We start from the raw sequence: 18,937 nt of genomic DNA, 5'->3' as shown, positions 1-18,937 counted from the left end.
TACTTTGTGATAGATGGAGATGGCTGTCTAAGAAGCTAAGTAACTTGAACCCCAAATCTCGTTTCTCCAAAGCCTCTGTGTTTAACCCAACACTATACTCCTTCCTTAGATAATCTTTTGGGTTCTCTGTAGGTTATGTAGGAAAAGGTGAACCAGTAGAAGGAAAAAAAAAAATGAAGACATCATTTATTTCAGTCCTCTCTCCAAGAGAGGAGTTACAGGAATGTCCACTGCATTTGTCCCTGTTTTCCTCCAGTCCTAGGATCATGGTGACTGTATAACATATCTGAAGTCCTTTATAGCCATCACCTCATTTACTTATTACAGCTGTCCTTTGCCATGTAGTGGAGGTAGGATGTTATCCTTTCTGTTATAGTTGAGAAAACTGAGGCTTCATCCCTTAAATTTTCATGGGCTTTCCCAAATGTCTGATTTTGAAACAAGTTTTTCTTTTCTTTCCTAGAAGAACACAAACAGAATGGGCAGGATAAGGACTCTTCCATAACAAGACTATGAAGCCACTTCCAAAACAATTCCTGGTTTTGATCCCACCCCAGGAGGCCATGGCAGGAGGAGGAGGGAGGGGAGTGGGCTGTGGGGGAGTCTGTTTCCTGTGCCCTGCCTGTGGCTCTGGCCTTTCTTCTTCTACTTTTTTTTTTTTTTAAATGACCAGTTTTTTTGTTTTGAAAAAACAGAAAAAGGCAAAAGAATGTGGATTTGAAGTTTTCAGAAAACAATACCAGTGTTTTCTTTCCATTTTTCATTTGCCACGTGTATACATCTTCCAAATTTGGGGTCACTCCCCTCGCTCCTGATGCTGCTACCCCACCATAATTTTGCTCCTACCCTGAGAGCAGACGTCGCAGAATGTCAGTTCTGGGTTGGTGCCATCTGAAGCTCTTGAACTTTAGCGCATGCAGAGCTCTCCTTCCGTGTGCTCTCCCATCCCATCCCTCTCATCCCCAACCTGCCACTCACAGGGCAGGGGAGCCCACTGGCCATCAGAAGTTGCTGGCTCCCATCAGTACCCCCTGAACAGCAGCTAGGGAGGATCCTGAGAGGAAAGAGCTGGAGGGTACATGGGTCCCCTCAACACCTTTCTGCAGCCCAGCAGGCAAAATTGAGAACATGGGCTGCTTAATGACATAGTTTACCAATACCAGTGTCAGCTGTCCAGCTCGGAAAAGACATACAAAGGTAGAGGCAGAGGGGACCTGAAGGGTGGCAGAGAGCAGAACATGGCCAGTAGGAGACAATGTCCCTTAAAAGATGGTGGGGACCAAGTGACTGTAGTGGGCTGAGCTTGTTAGGATTCCATTCTGCAGAATCCCTTCCAGGGCACAGTGTGCAGGTTCCCAAAGTTGGGTGAGTCAGAGATGGAGGAATCAAAGGGGAAAGGCCACAGAACCAAAAAAGTCATTCCATCAGAAAGCATGGTGATCATACAGCTAAAGGTTCTCAAGTTGCCCTCTGGGGACGAGAAGGATCCTCAAGGGGAAAGCCTCCATGGAGGATCATATATCAACCCCCTTGTGAGAATAAATACTAGCATTGCCCACCCATGCCCAGAGGTGAGCTCGCACTCTGTTCTCAGATGCCCCCACTCAGAGACAACCACCCCTGAGAAGGAATAGTAAGGATGAGTCATCACTTAGTGAAGAGCCATTCGGAAGAGCTGAAGAGAGACATTGGAGCATCGCAGCTATGAAGTTTTTCACACTGGAGTTTTGAAAGAAACAGCAATATCATAAACTCTGATAGGGAATCGTCATCAGGAACAGAATTCCTAATGTGAAATAGGAATCTTGTAAGTTTGCATACAACAGAGATGCTAGGAGGTTCTCTTTCATCCTGAAATCAAAAGTGAATGCTAGATTCGCAGCTGGGCGCAACCCTCATCCCCATCCCAAGATTTTCCTTTATTTTCCCATTCCCCAACCCAAAGATCAGACTACTGTTAAGTTTCACCACACGATTGGAATCTGCAAAGGCGGGAGGCCAACGGAGTGATCTGCATCAATGGAATTGCACTGACAGTGTTTCTTATAGGATTACTAAATTTTTTAATATAAAAAGATTTTTTTAAAAATCAGGAGTTGATATTAAGTACCAGGACATTAGTTCAGATGATTTCATTTTTATTTCAACAGTGTTAAAAGTGCACTTATATGCTGGTTTATTTGAGTCTTCGAAAAAAAAGAGACTGCAAATTGAAGGGACGATTGTTACTTTTTCTTTTTAAAAAAAGGTTAAGGCAGATTTTAAGACTTATAAATGTTTAAGAAATTATAAACAAGGTTAGACCCTTTGAAAAAAAAGTTTAGAAGATATTCTTAAAGTAAATTTTTATAGTGTTAATTTTGTAATAATTTATGTTTTACTATATTACAGAGCTAACTGACCAGAATAGTTTCAGAAACAATATGAAACTTAGGAAAGTTTAAGCAATGTTTATATTTTTAAAATGTTCTTTGAATTATGTTTTTATTGTATGTTTCTTCAGACCGAAAAGTATGTACATATCTTTGTTATTTTTGCACAATTTTTGTCTTGTTCGGTTTTAGAAGTCTGTTGTTTTTATAATTTATTTTGAGTTGTAAAACTTGCAGGAGTAGAAACAAAACCAATCTCAGCAACAAAATAACCCTCTGATTTATAAACTCTTACACTTGAAGAGGGAACACAAAGGTTGAGAGATGAAGTGGCTGCTTCTGAGAAATAACGTCTCAACAGGGACTGAAGGAGCGGGTTAAACATTTTAGCTCCCTGCGTCTTGAAATGGAAGCTGGAATAAAGAGGTTCCTCACCGAATGCTGCTTACTTTCTTGAAAAACTGGCTTTGACCAAGGTGAGGACATTTATGGATAACTGAGCAAAAAGGGAAAATCCACGGTATTTCTTCTTTCGCAATCAACCACAGGTTTACTTTGTAATGATGTATTAAAAACTTGCAGCTTGAAAAGTGGAATGCAAATAAAGGTTTTCTTTGGGTTTGTTTTCATGGAATTCAACTGGACCAGCCTATAAAGCATCTTTAGGGTGGTATCCTTTGGGTCCTTCTGCACACCCCAAAACAGCCTTCTCTCCCAGCCCCTTGACTGCACACACCCCTATTTGCCTGAAGATCTCCTGACTTGTCGCCAGCCATAGAGGCTCGAAAGCTCTGGTTGTTAAGCATAACGCAATGCATAGACCTGTCAGCCATAAAAAAAAAAAAAAAAAAAAAAAAAAAAACAAGAAAAAAAAAAAAAAACAAGAAAAAAAAAGCGACTTGGATAACTTGTATGCCTTCTTTTGTATCAATGTACCAATTGTAAATAATGCTGATCAACCTTTGTAGAGAATAGTTTATACAGCATATTCTATTATTGCTGATTCTCAGTGAACTCTTGTTTTAAAAAAGGAAAAAAAAAAGAAATTTTCTATTTACACCTTATATTTTGTTATGCTGTCAGCCCATGGCACTTTAACAAAACTCTGTGGGTTTTAGGTAGCTGGTCAGTCATGGGGCATATTAAATAACTTGTTGCACAGACAAAAATTTGCACCTGCTCATTTGTCCTTTCCTACTACCGATTTTAGAAACTTTTCCAGAAGAATTTTGAAGAAAGCATGTCCAATCATTCTAAACAAATGCCACACTTGTGGAGTGAATTTCTTTTCTACGATTCATATTTTATAACACTAAGTATTTTCCTTCTTTGTCCCGCAACTTTATGTATTAGCACTATCAAATAGAACTCATTCCATGCCTGTGATATTGTAAGCAGAATAAATGTCTGAAGTAGGTGTAAATAGTAAATTTTATGGCTTACAGTTTTAAAAAGAAAGAACAAATATGTATCTATTGATACTGCCATGGTTCAGCATCAGGCCTGGAAATATTCTCCAGTAAGCGATTGTAATTTTTTTTTTTTTTTTTGCTTTTTTTTTTTCTTTTGTAACATGCCTTTGTAAATAAAATAATTTATATGTTTGTAAAAAAAAAAAAAGAAAGAAAGAAAGAAAGAAAGTCTCGGGGTTTTCATAAATTCTAAACTTTTGGTCTGCCTTTCTTTCCTTGTGGGTGACAACATGGTCACCAGAAGAGCCTTCTCCCTAGAACATACGTTTGCTGCAGGAGATGACGGGGACAGTGAATTCATTGAGCAAATATTTATGGAGCCTCCTCTCTGTGCCTGCCCCTGAGCTAGGCGCTCTGTGCTCAGTGAGGAGAAACAGACACAATCCCAGCTGCTCTCTGGAAGCTACCCAGTCGGGGAGAGAGCAAATAAACACATGATCAAATGTGTAATTACAGCTTGTAGCCAACACTCTGTGGAAAGAACTGAGTTTTGTGGGAGAGAAAATAACAAGAGAAACTGGTGTCAAGTAAAGGGGGCAGAAGCGGGTGTCGGGAAGTCTCTGAAGAAAGGAGCGGAAGGCAGAGATCCCTTAAGGTAGGAAAAGCTCGGTAGCCTAAGAAAGGATCCATTGTGAACACAGCAGGGGCAGAGAGGTGGACAGAAGGTAGGGATAAGTCCTTGTAGAGTTTGGATTTTGTGCTAAATTCAGTGAGAATTCTTTGAAAGGCTTTAAATAAGGCTATGACATGATCTATTAAAAGAGCATTCTAGCAGGGCTGGAGTTGTGGCTCAGTGGTAGAGCGCTTGCCTAGCATATGTGAGGCACTGGGTTCCATCCTCAGCACCACATAAAAATAAATAAATAAAGGTATTATGTCCATCTACAATTTTAAAAGATTTAAATTAAAAAAAAAAAAAGTACTCTAGCACCTGTGTAGAGAATCAGTTGGACGCTATTACAAGAGACCAGGTGAGAGAATGTCCATGTGGTCCCGGGATGAAGACAAGCTATAAAGAGAAGGGAACAGACAGAGTATGGTAGCCCACGCCCGTAATCCTAGCAACTTCTAAGGCTGAGACAGGAGGATTGCAAGTTCCAGACCAGCTTCAGCAACTTATTGAGGCCCTCAGCCATTTAGTGAGACCCTGTTTCAAAATAAAAAATAAAAATGGGTAGGGATGTGGCTCAGTGGTTAAGCACCCCTGGGTTCAATCCCCAGTACCAAAATAAATAAAAAATAAATAATTCAAGATATAGTTTAGATATTAAATTGACAGGACTTATCTAGGGAAAGAATGACTCCCAGGTTTCTAGTAGAGCAATGGTGTTAGGTGAAGATGTGAAAAACCAAGGCAGGTAGAGATTTTCTTAGGGGACCGCAGGAATAGTGTTTAGTGAAGGTCAGATGTCCCATTGTGTGCTCTTCACTTGAGCTGCCCAAGGTGATCTCTGAAAATGGTTCAATGTTAAACTTGACCCAGAAAAAACTACAAAAATCATGCAAATGAAGAGGTTCAAGTCTTCATATTCACCTCAGGAGTTCAGTGAAACTGCCCAGTCTCTCAAGGGTATGCCTACCCAAAAAGTTACAAAGTATCCAAAAGGTGTCACTTCACAGAAGCCATGTGTACATTCCATTATTACAAAGGTGGATTGGGAGGTGCGTACAGCCAAACCTTGAGGCTGTACAAAGGATCAATGGTCCCCCTGAAAAAAGGACTGAATATTTGCTGCACATGCTTGATAAGGTAGAGGGTGCTGCTGAACTTGAAGGTTTAGAGGTAGATTCGGTAGCTACTGAGCACCTCCAGGTGAGCAAAGTCCCCAGGATGTGCATGATACTCTCAGAGCCCACACTCAGGCTAACCCAAACGAGGTCCCCCTCCCACAGTGAGATGATCCCCACTGAAGAAAAAAAAGTTATTCCTAAACCAGCAGAGGAGGTTGCACAGAAGAAAAAGCTGTCCCAGAAGAAACCAAAGAAAACTGGGAGTTGGTCAACATGAGGGAGGCCCTGGGTTTAATCCCCAGCCCTGGGTCGGGGGGATACATTCAACATAAAATAAATGTAAATAGGAGTTAAGAAAGTTTTGTTTTGTACTTAAATGTTTGACGGTGTAGGAGATGACTGAAAAAGGTGTAACTGTCACAAGTGCTGCTGTGCCAGAAAGGCGTGGTACACGAATGACCGAGGCTATCTGCAGGTCTAAGTTGGCAATGATTTGGGATGCAGGTCCATGGTTATTTAGAACCATAGGTATGGTTGAGATTGCGGAAGAGAATGTAAAGGGAGACAAGCAGTCATGTAGAGATGGAGTAGAATCCAAAAACCGGCAAGGAAGAAGCACTCACAGAGACAAGAGAACACAACAGAAAGTGGTTCCCTGGAAGCCAAGACTGCAGGATGTTCAAGGAGCAGTCAACTAAATCAAATACTACTGCAAAGTGGGAGAGAGGTGGAATACTTCTGGGGTTTCACAACATGGAGGTCATTGCAACTACCACAGAAATGACCACAACTTTGGTGGCTTAAAATTATAAAAATGTATTCTCTCACAGTTCTGAAGACCAGAAGTCTCTAGACTTCCAAAGACTGTGGAGAATCCTCCCTCACCTCTTTCAGCTTCTGGTGACTGCTAACATTCTTTGGCAATCTTTAGCTTAGAGACATATCACTCCAGTCTCTGTCTCCATCTTCTCAGCTTTCCCCCCTGGGTGTCCCCTGTGTCTTACATCTCCCACTGTCTTTCTTTTATAGGGACACCTGTCATTGGACTTAAGCCCCATCTTAAATCCTGGTTGATCTCTAGATGCTTAATTCAATTACATCTGCAAATTCCCTTTTCCAAATAAGGTCATAGTTATAGTTTCTGGGGTTGGGACTTGAAAATATGTATAATTGTGTATATATTTTATATGTGTGTGTGTGTGTGTGTGTGTGTGTGTGTGTGTGGAGTTTGGGAGGCAAGGATGGCAAAGCTGGACTGGAGTGTTCTGAAGAATGAATGAAAACTAAGCAAGGGAATTCAATAAGTATAGACAAACCCCAAAACTGTTAGAAGGAACAAAGTGGTTTGGGATTGGGTTTTCTTGTTTGTTGGGTTGGTTGGTTGGTTAAATGGTTGTTATTTTGTTTTCAAGGAAGGAGAGGCCAGACTATGACCCAGATACCTCACCAAGATCCAGATGCCTCATCAAGGCAAGGGTAACTGGAGAGGGACAGATTGACAAACCCAGAGGAGTCCCTGGGAAGGCAAGAGGGAGGTATTGACCTTTGTAGGAAGAGGGACTCTTCTTTGAGGGTAATGAGGAAGAAGTCTGCTTGTGTGGATTTGATGTTGAGAAGATAAGGAAATTTCCATCTGATGGCTTCCATTTTCTCAGTGACCATGAGGCAGGTTGAATGTGCATGAGAACCTGGAGAAGTTGAGAGGAGTAAAGAAAGAATGAAATGGTTACTAAAAAAACTGGATTGTGGGCTGGGGTTGTGGCTCAGTGGTAGAGCACTCACCTAGCATGCATGAGGCCTGGGTTCGATCCTCAGCACCACATAAAAATAAAATAAAGCTATTGTGTCCACCTACAACTAAAACAAAATTTAAAAAATAAAATAAACTGGATTGCCAGAGAACATTGAGAGCACATTTGCAATCTGTGATTGAAGACGAATCCTGACATGGAGCAGACGGTCTTGGACAGTGGTTTAAGTACACAAAGAGCAGAACAAGGACAGGTGGAGCCAAAGCTCTTGAGCAAATTAAGGCAAATTTCTTGTCATTTTGTCTCAGGCCCAAGGAAATACTTTCACTACTGTGCATAACAGAAAACCAGAGGAAGCAGATTCTATGCTTGGTACGCAGTAGGCACATTGAATACATGCAAAATTTGGTTGTTCACAGTCACAACAACATCAGCCTAACACTGTTAGCATCAACAACTTCCTTTGTCCATCAGTTGTTTGTGACTGGCCGCCCATTCTGCATTGGCCTGGGTGACCTGTAATGCCATTCTGAAAGAGACCTGTGCATTCTGTTTTTTCCAAACTCAGGACTCTGAGAAACTTCCTTCAAAATTAGTGAGACTTGCTTGGAAAATCCATATGAAAACTGGATCGATTGATTTTTTTTTTAATAGTACTGGGGATGGAACCCATTGCCACTCTACCACTGAGCTCCATCCCTAGCCCTTTGTATTTTGTATTTTGAGAAGGGGTCTCATTAAGTTGTCTAGGCTGGTCTTGAACTTGCCATCCTCCTGCCTCAGCCTCCCAAGTAGCTAAAATTACTGGTGAGCACCACTGTGCCTGGCTTGATGTTAAGAGCCTTCATCACAGGTGAGGAAACAGGCACACGGAGGTGAAATGGGGTATTAAGAACATGCAGCTTATTTGTTTTCCCTTCAATCCAGCACTCTCTCCACTGTCCTCACTACTTCCTGTAGAAATAAACTCTACCTAGAGGCTTTCCTTCCTAAACCACTGTGAATATTTTCATGGAACCGTTTCAAAATTCTGTCTCCTAGTTGGTTTTCTCAGGTTTCTGTAATTTATTCTACTGTACTTGAATACTTTTCTCCTTTTAGGTTTTTCCCATTAGGCAATAACTACTTGCCTAATGGATTATTTCTTGCTTTCTGATCTGGTTGGGGCTACTCCAGAGCAGTAGATTTTATGTATCCATGCTTCTGAGCAAAGTACCCAGGACCCAGGACCCAGAAATGTATTTTAATGTTTATTTTCTATCATTACATCTTCATAAGCTATTCAACTAGAAAAGTAAATGAGAAAGATGCAAAAGAGTTGAATGCTTCGAACATCAAATCAATCCCATGCAAGTCTGAATCTTTGCAAAATCACTGTGGGAAGCCTGCCAACAGCTTGGAGGTGCTGCATTTATTGAGAATTCAAATCACAAATCTGATCTGAGGTCATTAACATTGGGAAGGCTCTCTTAATTTAAAAAATTGTGGAACTCTTTCTGGGTTTCCCCTTTAGCCTACAAATATTTAGTGAATGTTTAATCAAACAGCATCATCATGAAAGCATTTGGCTTCCTCTGCAACCTGAGCAAGAACCGTGGAGGCTGCTGTTGAAATAGGAGCTTCCACAGTCAGGATTTTCATTTCTCCCAGCTTCTTCACTTCCCTGGCTGATATCCAGCCTATCTTATCATGGACAGCCTCCCTCGCCAGAAAAGCTCTTCCATGTCCCTGAATAATCCAGACCCAGTGCTGGGAGATGGGGAGGGAGGCTAATGATTCCGGCACGCTCTTGAGATAGGGCAAAGGCAGAGTGTCACAGAAAGGAAGAGAATGGGCAGGAACAATAATGGGGATTCTGGGGTTTTTCTACTAGAAAGAATCAGATAGCGTGTTTTTGTTTTTCAGTTTTTACCAGTCTTTTGGTTCTGTCCAACTCAACAAATTGAGAATGTTTTTTCTGTGGACATGCTCCCACATTGAGCAGAGGACTGACCAGGCGGGATTACCCACAGAGGGCACCTCCAGGCTGCGGCTCACCTTCAAGCACCGTGAGGTTGTTCCTGCCAGGTCCACACTGAGCCCAGCATTGTTTAACATTTTAATTAATGAATTGGCATTCAAAGTAACCTTGGTGAATTAAAACCATGAATACAAACACACTGATTTATAGAATAACTGTTACCTTTGGGGGCCCAAGGGAGATTTCTGGAGTGCTGGAAACGCTCTGCATCTTGAGCTGAGAGTTTGTTAAATGAATCTAATCATTTGTACAATATTTATCATATTGTATACTTAAGATATGTTCATTTTACTTTGTGTTCTTAAATTTAAACGTTTACACACACACACACACAAAATATATGGTAGACTTGAAGTGATAAGTGTCAGCAAAAGAAGAAATTACAACACGGTTGGAGAATACTGATGAGAAGCTCATCCTCCCAGGGACAGTAGGTATGGTGGGGGTGGGGGGAACAGGTGCAACAATGAGCTGAAAATGGGAATAGGGGTAGGGGTGAGGGTGAAAATCTCATATGAGTTGGGCATAGGTGTGCACACCTGTAATCCCAGCAACCTGAGAGGCTGAGGCAGGAGGATGGAAAGTTCCAGGCCAGCCTGAGACTCTGTCACAAAATAAAAAAATAAAAAGGAGCACCCCTGAGTTCAATCTCCAGTACCACCAACCACAAAAAGAAGGAGGAGGAGGAGGAGGAGGAGGAGGAGGAGGAGGAGGAGGAGGAGGAAAGAAAGAAATTAATCTCATATGAGATTGTTGGGCCTCCCTTCATCTCCCATATGCAACCAACTCTCCCTGCTGTGGCCACTAGAGGGTTGTTTTCTGGAGAAATTAAATGAAATGCTGAGAAGTTCAGGACTGAAGGATACAAGGCCCAGCAGAGAAAGTTACCTCAGGGTTGGGGGTGAAGGGTGGGGAGGAAGCATGAGATTGTCTCTTTTCATCCTAAATTCATCTATAGGATTTACAGTTTGCAAATAGTGCTTGGAGTTTGTCTGTTTTAACTTAGGTAAGCATAATATCGGGATGCCTAAAATAAAAATGAAGTACAGTGGGAAACGGAGCTGGGGGTGTAACTCAGTGGTAGAGCACGTTCCTAGTATGCACAAGACCCTGGATTCTATTCCCAGCACTGCAGAAAGAAAAAAAGGAAGGAAGGAGAAAGGTAAGGAAAAGAAAAAGAAATATATGAGAGACATTAAGATGATCTCACCTTCCTTTTTATCCAGGCACAGCATTAGACTCTCACATGACTTTGAAAGTAATCTTTAGGGCTATGGTATAGCACAGTGATAGAGCACTTGCCAGCATGCACAAGGCTAGGTTTGATCCCCAGCACAAAAAAAAAAAAAAAAAAAAAAAAAAAAAAAAAAAAATTCTGCTTCCTAGAAGAACTTTTCCAATGGAGATTTTATATTGTAAAACTTGGCATAGATTACCATGGGTTTCACTGACATTGTGTTGCTTTTTCATTCCTGAAGCATGTATATTTTATGTCTACTTGAACTCAAAATTCTTCTTTGGGGATCCCCTTAAATTTCTAAGGGAGCAGGACCTGAGCTGGCTGGTTAAGTATTGTTCAGTTCCTAAATAGCATCTGGCATATAGCTAATGTACAATAAATGTATGACAGAGAAACCAGTGGAGTGCTGGTCAATGTAGACTGATGGGCCTGGGGAGGGAGAGGAAAGCATTTGCTAATTTCTGTGATGTAAATACATCACCATGGCCAACACCAATCTGGCAGCATACCTCACAGAACCCACAGCTGGGAAGAGACTCCACGGACTGGCCCTTTGGAGGCTATGCAAGCCAGCTGAAACACACCGCTGATTCGCCAAGGCCACACACGTGGTATGACCAGCAATGCTCTATTAATTCATGTTAAACAATATGAAATCATTTATCCCAAAAGGCCAACAATGAGAACTTTGCTATCACTTAGAAATGACCAACTTTTCCAGTCAATAATTTTCCCCATTTTTTCTGCTTGAAAAGGGTACTTGGGCAAACTGATTGTTTTCTTTTTTTAAAATAATATATAAGTAATTCTCTCTCTGGTATGAGCAATCCCCATTCTGTGAGCTGGGCGCCAAATGTTTCATTGGAACCTAACATAGCCTTCCACTTAAAGGCAGTATCAAGGGTAATCAGGTTGCAGGGCAGCCCACAAAAACCCTTGCAGCCCACGATGCACCTGAAGTCTTAATATTGATTCAGTAGTATTATTTTGGGAAATGTATTCTCAGTTTCAGCCAGGGAAGACAAGACTGTATGCCACCTGGCCACTGTCCCAGCAGCAAGAAAGCGCACCCTTCCACCTCACCATCTGCCATCTGCCAGAGGCGAAGACTTCCCGCTGCCCCAGGAGCAGACTCCAGCTCTAAGCCACACCTGTACTGCTCTGACATCAAGGAAAGGGCGGGCGCGGGGGGCCTGTCGCTCAGTGGTGAAACACCTCGCATGTGTGAGGCACTGAATTCAATCCTCAGCACCACATAAAAATCAAATAAATAAACTAACGGTATTGTGTCCATCTACAACTAATATTTTTTAAAATGTTAAAAAAAAAAAAAAAAAGAAAAGAAATGAACAGGGAAGTACATGGATTCCCAGGTGGTGCTAGTAATGGTGCTAGTGGACAGCAGGAGTAAATAGTAACTAACATTATCATATATCTCACAGCTTTTCTTTTTCTTTTTCTTTTTCTTTTTAGTACTGGGATTGAATTCAGGGATGCTTTACCACTGAGCTACTTCCCCACTCTGTGTGTGTGTGTGTGTGTGTGTTTTGTTTTGTTTTGTTTTTGAGACAGGGTCTCTCTAAATTGCCTACAGATCTAACTTATGATCCGCCTACTTCAGCCCCCTCAGTAGCTGAGACTACAGGAGTGTACCACCATGCCTGCCTCCTCATTTTTTCTAATTTAATCCTCTCAATGACTCTATGAGATATGTATGATTATTATCCCCGTTTTATACATGAGAAAATTGAAGTTTAGAGAGGTCAAGTAATTCGTTCAAGATCACACAGCTATCAAGGGAGAAGCCTGTTGGGAAAAGGTTCCTGTGTAAATAGGAGAACATTTGAGGTTATCCTTCATACAAATAATTTAGAAGACCGAAGAGTATTGGTTTGTTTTATTTGGGGGGTTTTGTTGTCATTTGCTTTTTTTTGTGGTACTGGGGATTGAACCCAGGGGTGCTTTGCCACTGAGCTACATCTCTAGTCCTTTGTAATTTTTATTTTTTAAGACAAAGTCTGGCTAAGTTGCTGAGGCTGGCCTCAAATTTCTGATCCTCCTGTCTTAGCCTCTTAAATCGCTGAGATTGCAGGTATGTGCCACTGCACTCAGCTGAGTGTTAGTATTCAAAAATTTTGTCCTGGACTTCAATTTGGTGAACCTAACTAAAGCTTAAACAGACCTAGTTGGTGTTATGGGAGTTAAATTAAGGCTCCAATTATAGTTTGATATTCTGAAATATAGAAGTTGTCTAAAAAAAGAAACAGAACTGGGGGGGGGGATTAAAACTGGTGAAATCCAAATAAGTCCTAGTGCTGAGTTAACAGCATTGTACGAGAGCCAATCTCCTGATTCTATGGTTACCTACTGGCACTGGGAAAAGCTGGAGAGAGGACACACACAGTTCTCTGACTTCCTGTCAAACTATTTCAGAATCTAAAAGGAAAGATTATCATGGGTTATAAAGCAGGTGCCATGGTACCATCATCCCAACCTTGGCCTCCGATCCTTTGTAGTTCAGCTACTCAGTAGATATTCTCTACACTGTCGTGTTTTGTAATGGGAATTTAAATTAGGATTTCAAAATGTTTTCAGGCCTGGGGAGGTAGCTCAGGGATACAGTGCTTGCCTAACCTGTGCCAGACTCTGGGTTCATCTCAGTACCAAAACCAAAAACAAAACAAAACCGGTTTTCAGCATTTTGGCTTTTTAGGTCCATGAAGAATGAAGGAAAGCTTGACATTCCTTCCGAATAGATCTGGCACTTCCTCAGAAATTGAATGTTGCTGTTTTACAAAAACTGAGAGAGAACTTTTGAGACTTGAGTTCCACAGAAATCTATGTACCTGTCAAATCCTGGTTGCAAAACTTAAAACAGGCTGCTGAGCCCTACCTAACACAAAAACTAACATGGTGTCACTATTAGACTGCATTCTGTTTAACAAAATAAAGTTCTAGAAATGCAGCTCACCAACAAAACAACTTGTTAAAAATAAAATTATTAGATGTCAACCTTCTGTCTCCATATGAATTGCCCAAGAATGTTAAGCATATAAAAATATCTTTTCTTCTTCCCACATTGCCACATAGAACCAAGAGTCTGTAGTTTTCAAAAGATGCCACACAAAATCTGAAATACTACATCCTTCCCTCTGCCCCTGCCCCCCAAAAAACAAAACAAAACAAAACAACAACAACAAAAAAAAAACTTTCATAGGAAATCACCAATTTTTCCCTTAACAGCAAACGCTTAGTACATGCCTGGAACCATTTTCAGAGTTGTATGTATTTGTTCTGGCCTTAACGCATCCCCTGTGAGGCAAATTATATCCATGAGGAAAGCAAGACAGAGAATTCAGGCTTTTTGCCCATGGTCATACAGTTAACAGTGGTCAGTGGTAAGACTGGGATTTGATTGAGGCAGTGTGGTTCCAGAGACTACTACACAACACTGCATCACTATACATTTTCTCAGAAAATCTGCCCTTTATATTTTCCCTCTTTTCCCCCCCATTCCCTTGCAGTGCTGGGGACTGAATTTGAGGCCTTGTATGTGCTAGACAAGTGTTCTACCACTGAGCTACATCCCCAGGCCCTTCCCTTTCTTTTAGCAGCAACCAAAACTCTGAGCTGAGGCATCTCTCTATCTTGCCCCCACTAGAAACAGAAAACACAGAGAGGAAATAAACCCACAGTTCCTTTGGACACTCTTGTCTCCTCATTTTTCCTTTTATACAATCTCATCTCCCTATCCCCAACACACACACACACACACACACACACACACACACCCTGACCTATTGACAGGAAGATTTACAAGTCTACTTGATACCAAAGCCCAAGGTCTTTATGTTGGTGATCCACAAACAGAGTGACCAACTCTTCTAGTTTACCTGAAAATTTTCCAATTTTATCACTGAAAGTTTCCTGAACAAACAGGTGGTTCCTCCCTCTGGGGAGCTGTTAATAAATTGTGATGCCTGAGACAAGTCCTGCACTGTGGATTCCAGAACAATTTTATCAGACTCTGTAAGTGGGAAGAAGGGCAGACATATTTACAAATGGCTCCCCAGGAGATAGCATTGTGTGGCCTGGGTCAGAGAATCACAATAGGATTATACCAAGCATGAACTAGATCCTCCCAGATGCTGGAAGACTCCTGATTCACATTCCCCAGCTCTTCTCAACCTGCACAGCTTACTATTATGCAAGTCTCAGTCCCGGCTGTCCATTGGAATCACCTGGGAAGCCTCTAATACCTTCAGTTTGAGAATATAAAATGATATCACCACACTGAAAAACAGTTTGGCAGTTTATTAAAAGTTAACCATACACCTACCATATGATCTAGCCATTCCATTTCTAGGTATTTATCCAAGAGAAATTAAATCATATATCCACCCAAAGATCTGTACATAAATGTTCACAGCAGCTTTATTTGTAGTAGTCCCAAACTGAAACAACCCGAATGTCTATCAAGAGATGAATGGGGCTGGGTGCCATGGCGCACGCCTGCAATCCCAGCTGCTCAGGAAGCTGAGGCAAGAGGATCTCCAGTTCGAAGCCAGCCTCAGGAAAAGTGAGGCGCTAAGCAACTCGGCAAGACCCTGTCTCTAAATAAAATACAAAGATACAATGGAATCCTACTAGTAACAAAAAAATCAATGAAATATTGGGGCTCGGTTGTGGCTCAGTGGTAGAGCGCTTGCCTGGCATGTGTGAGGCCCTGGGTTTGATTCTCAGCACCACATATAAATAAATAAAATAAAGGTTCATTGACAACTAAAAAAAATTTTTAAAAAATGAATAAAATATTGATATATGTAACCACATAAATGAATCTCAACAAAATATGTTGAATGAAAAAGCCAGACAAAACATACTATATGGTCCCATTTATGTAAAATTGTACAGAATCTAAGCTAATCTACAGTTACAGAGAGTAGGTCAGTAGTTGTCTGGAAGCAGGGTTATGTTTGTTATCTTGCTGTGGTGATTTCCATGGCTACATCAAAACGTAACATTAAAAATGTGGAGTTTAGTAAATGTTAATTAAATGTCAAAAATCTGTTATATCAGGGTTGGGGTTGTGGCTCAGTGGTAGAGTGCTTGCCTAGTATGTGTGAGGCACTGGGTTTGATTCTCAACACCACATAAAAAAATAAATAAAATAAGGATATTTGCCAGGCCTGATGGCACATGCCTATAATCCCAGTGGCTCAGGATGCTGAGACAGGAGGATCACGAGTTCAAAGTCAGTCTCAGCAACAGCAAGGTGCTAAGCAACTCAGTGAGACTCTGTCTCTAAACTAATTTTTTAAAAAAGGATTTAAAAAAAAGAATAGAATGTTTAAAAACATTTTTAAAAAATTCTGTTACATCAGCAACAACAACAAAATCCCCAGTGTCCAGGCCCCATCCCAAGAGATTCAGTTCTATGGGTTCAGAATGGGGTCCAAGCATCAGTACTCTGTAAAGGTCCCCAGGTGGCTATAATGTGCAACCCTGGCTGAGAACTATGGCATGCATATTTTTTATCCAGAGTTACTTTCTCAAAACGGTAACAGGATTAGAAACAATATTAAGGAGGTGGAGGACAAGAAGTCAAAGAAGAAAAAGTGCTATGATAACATCAATGATGATAATTAATGAAGTCCAGTTTGGTCAAAGAGATAGTGGCAATGACAGAAAATAGCTGACTCCACTAGGTGGCATCTGAACACTTCTCTGTAGTGTCATTTCCAGGGGAAATGGAGATCCCAGACATGTTGTGAGAGAGGGAGAGCACTGAGCAGCCCTCATTGTTCCTTTGGTAGAGAAAAGCATTCAGATTTCTTGACAAAGAAAACAACCAGCAACTGGGGAGGATGTGAGCAGGGCCCACTGCTCTCCTCAGCTTGACTTCACAAGCAGAGGAAATGAGATAATTGCAAAGTCAGTGTTATTGCACATTCTGGAGTTTGTACTCTGGAGCAGAGGATAAAGCAATGAATTCCCCAGAAGAAACCAAACGTCTAAAGTTGTAGCATTAAGCAGAAATCACTGCACCCAGTGACTCAGCACCCAATCTTCTCTCCCTCCATTAAGGATGTTCCTCATCTTTTTTACTTTGCTTTCCCCAGGCCACACTGGTCTTGGACCAGTCAGTCAAAGGACTCCAGGACAAAAGACTGCAACCAGGCCCCTGTTATTGTGACTCAAGTCCTCCCCCCACCAAGCCTGTTGTCTTCTGCTTCTCACAGTCACTGTCCCCTTGGCAGGGCTCCCTCTCACTTCTCATCCCTGTTGACACTGATGCCTAAGCAGATCCAGAGCCACTTTCCCCAAGAGATCACACATCTTAGATCAACCCTGAAGGGTTACACACCATGTGTGGCCATGATTTGGAGGAGGAGAACAGTCATCTAGTTTGTGATTTACTGTCCCTTCTACCATGGAACATAATGTGAGTCCCCAAAGAATTTGATCAAAAACTACTGAAGAGGGGCTGTGATCATGGTTCAGTGGTATAGCATTTGCCTAGCATGTGTGAGGCCCTGGGTTCAGTCCTCAGCACCACATAAAAATAAATAAATAAAATAAAAGTATTGTGTCCATCTACAACTAAAATAATAAAAAAAAAAAAAAAAAAAAAAAAAAAAACACTGATGAATAACACTCACACCAGAGGTTTTCAAATTCTCCCCAGAATCCATCAAGAACCAGGTGTTGAAATAATGCATCTGCTTTGTCAGTTTAGGTAGTGTAGGTCTACCCCTGAGTAAGGGCTTCCGGGTTCCAGTTACTTGTATCACAAACATCACTCAGGTGGCCAGTCATAACTCAGAGAAGAGTACAAACGTAGAAAAGGTAAAGTGGACTGGGGCTGTAGCCCAGGGGCGGAGCAGTTGCCTAGCACATGAGAGGCACTGGGTTCGATCCTTAGTACCACATAAAAATAAACAAGTAAAATAAAGGTATTCTGTCCATGTATAACCATAAAATTTTTTTCTTTAAAAACAGATAATATGATTCTGTCATTCTAAGTGAATTTCAATATCGTGCCCTCTTGTATCTGTTTACATGCATGCATAAGGGATTCCACATGGGATTTCTTTAAAAGTTTCTGCTGGTAAAAAGTTTGCAAAGCACTGTCCTACATCCTCCCCAAGGCACTCCTTCTCACACACCCAAGCCAGTTTTGCAGATTTGGGCACCCAGTCTTCTAGTCTTTTAAGAGTTAGCTAGCTTCCCTCCTTGGAGTACCTTCTCCAGACTTTGAGGATGAAAAGGTTATCCCTCTTTGCTAAGGTAGAGTAAAGGAACCAATAATTAGTTGAACATCTAGTTCTCTCTGATGCTCAGGTCACTCATCGAAATAGGGTTTTTCTGGCTTGCCAGATCTCTCAAACTTCTAAAGGTAGGCCAGTCTTCTGAAGGTCTCATCCTCACCATGTCCCTGGCACCTTGGGTACTTTCCATTTCAGATTTGGATCAGTCTCCTGGCATTGATGCTGTAGCTTCTTTTCCAACTATTTTTTTAATAGTGGAGAAATTGTTTTTATAAAGTGCTGAGATTTTAAAAATCAATAAAACACAAAGTATAAAGAATCCTAACTTGAGCAGGGCACAGTCATGCACCCCTGTAATCCCAGTGACTTGTGAGGCTGAGACAGAAGGATTTCAAGTTCAAAGCCAGCCTCAACATGTCTCAAAACAAAAAATACAAAGGGCTGCGCATGTGGCTCAGTGGTAAAGTGCTCCTGGGTTAAATGCTCAGTACAGGGGCAGGGGCTGGGGAGATAGCTCAGTCGGTAGAGTGCTTGCCTTGCAAGCACAAGCCCCTGGGTTCGATCCCCAGCACCCCCCAAAAAAATGCTCAGTACACCCCCCCCCAAAAAAAAAAGAGAATCTTAACTTGTTAAACACTTGTGTACCCACCACTCAGGTCAAGAAAAATCACATTACCGTGCACCCTACAATCCCAAGGATATTCCTCTTCCCTAAACCTACTCCCTTTCCTCTCAGCTCCAAGGCAAACCCTATGCTGAAAGTTGGGTTTATCATTCCCTTGAATTTCTGAAAACATTTCCTACATATGTTTGAATCTATAAATCATATTGTTTAGTCTGGAATGTTTTTAAACTTCCTATCAATTGATTAATACTGTATATATTCTCTTGAGACACTATCATGTTTTTGAGATTCACCTCTATGGTCGCAGTAGCTGCAATTCATTGTTGCAATGTTTTATGGTATTCCTGATGTGTAATATACTGGGTTTTTAAAAATCCATTCTACTCTTGATGACATTTGGGTTGTTGTCAGTGATTTCTATTATGAACAGTGCTGCTGTGAACATTCTTTTACGT

At 41.3% G+C, this 18,937-nt stretch overlaps 1 protein-coding gene across 8 annotated transcripts in view; it reads left to right on the top strand.

The window, feature by feature from the left end:
* The window catches only part of Atxn7l1 (ataxin 7 like 1), a 235,841-nt gene extending 231,948 nt beyond the window's left edge, over nucleotides 1–3,893 (top strand). For 3 of the 8 annotated variants that reach the window (XM_047562903.1, XM_047562900.1, XM_047562898.1), the window contains one exon: nucleotides 467–3,893. In XM_047562903.1, the coding sequence (XP_047418859.1) occupies nucleotides 467–505 (39 nt within the window). In that variant the 3' untranslated portion in view covers nucleotides 506–3,893. Of the gene's footprint in view, nucleotides 1–463 lie in introns of all 8 variants that reach the window. The other 5 variants (XM_047562901.1, XM_047562899.1, XM_047562897.1 and 2 more) reach the window with 2 other exon arrangements.
* The last annotated feature ends 15,044 nt before the right edge of the window (nucleotides 3,894–18,937 follow it).

Source organism: Sciurus carolinensis, chromosome 8, assembly GCF_902686445.1.
Source record: "Sciurus carolinensis chromosome 8, mSciCar1.2, whole genome shotgun sequence".
Lineage (NCBI taxonomy): Eukaryota > Metazoa > Chordata > Mammalia > Rodentia > Sciuridae > Sciurus > Sciurus carolinensis.
Note: the sequence above shows the minus strand (reverse complement) of the source record. Positions and strands in the feature narration are given on the sequence as shown.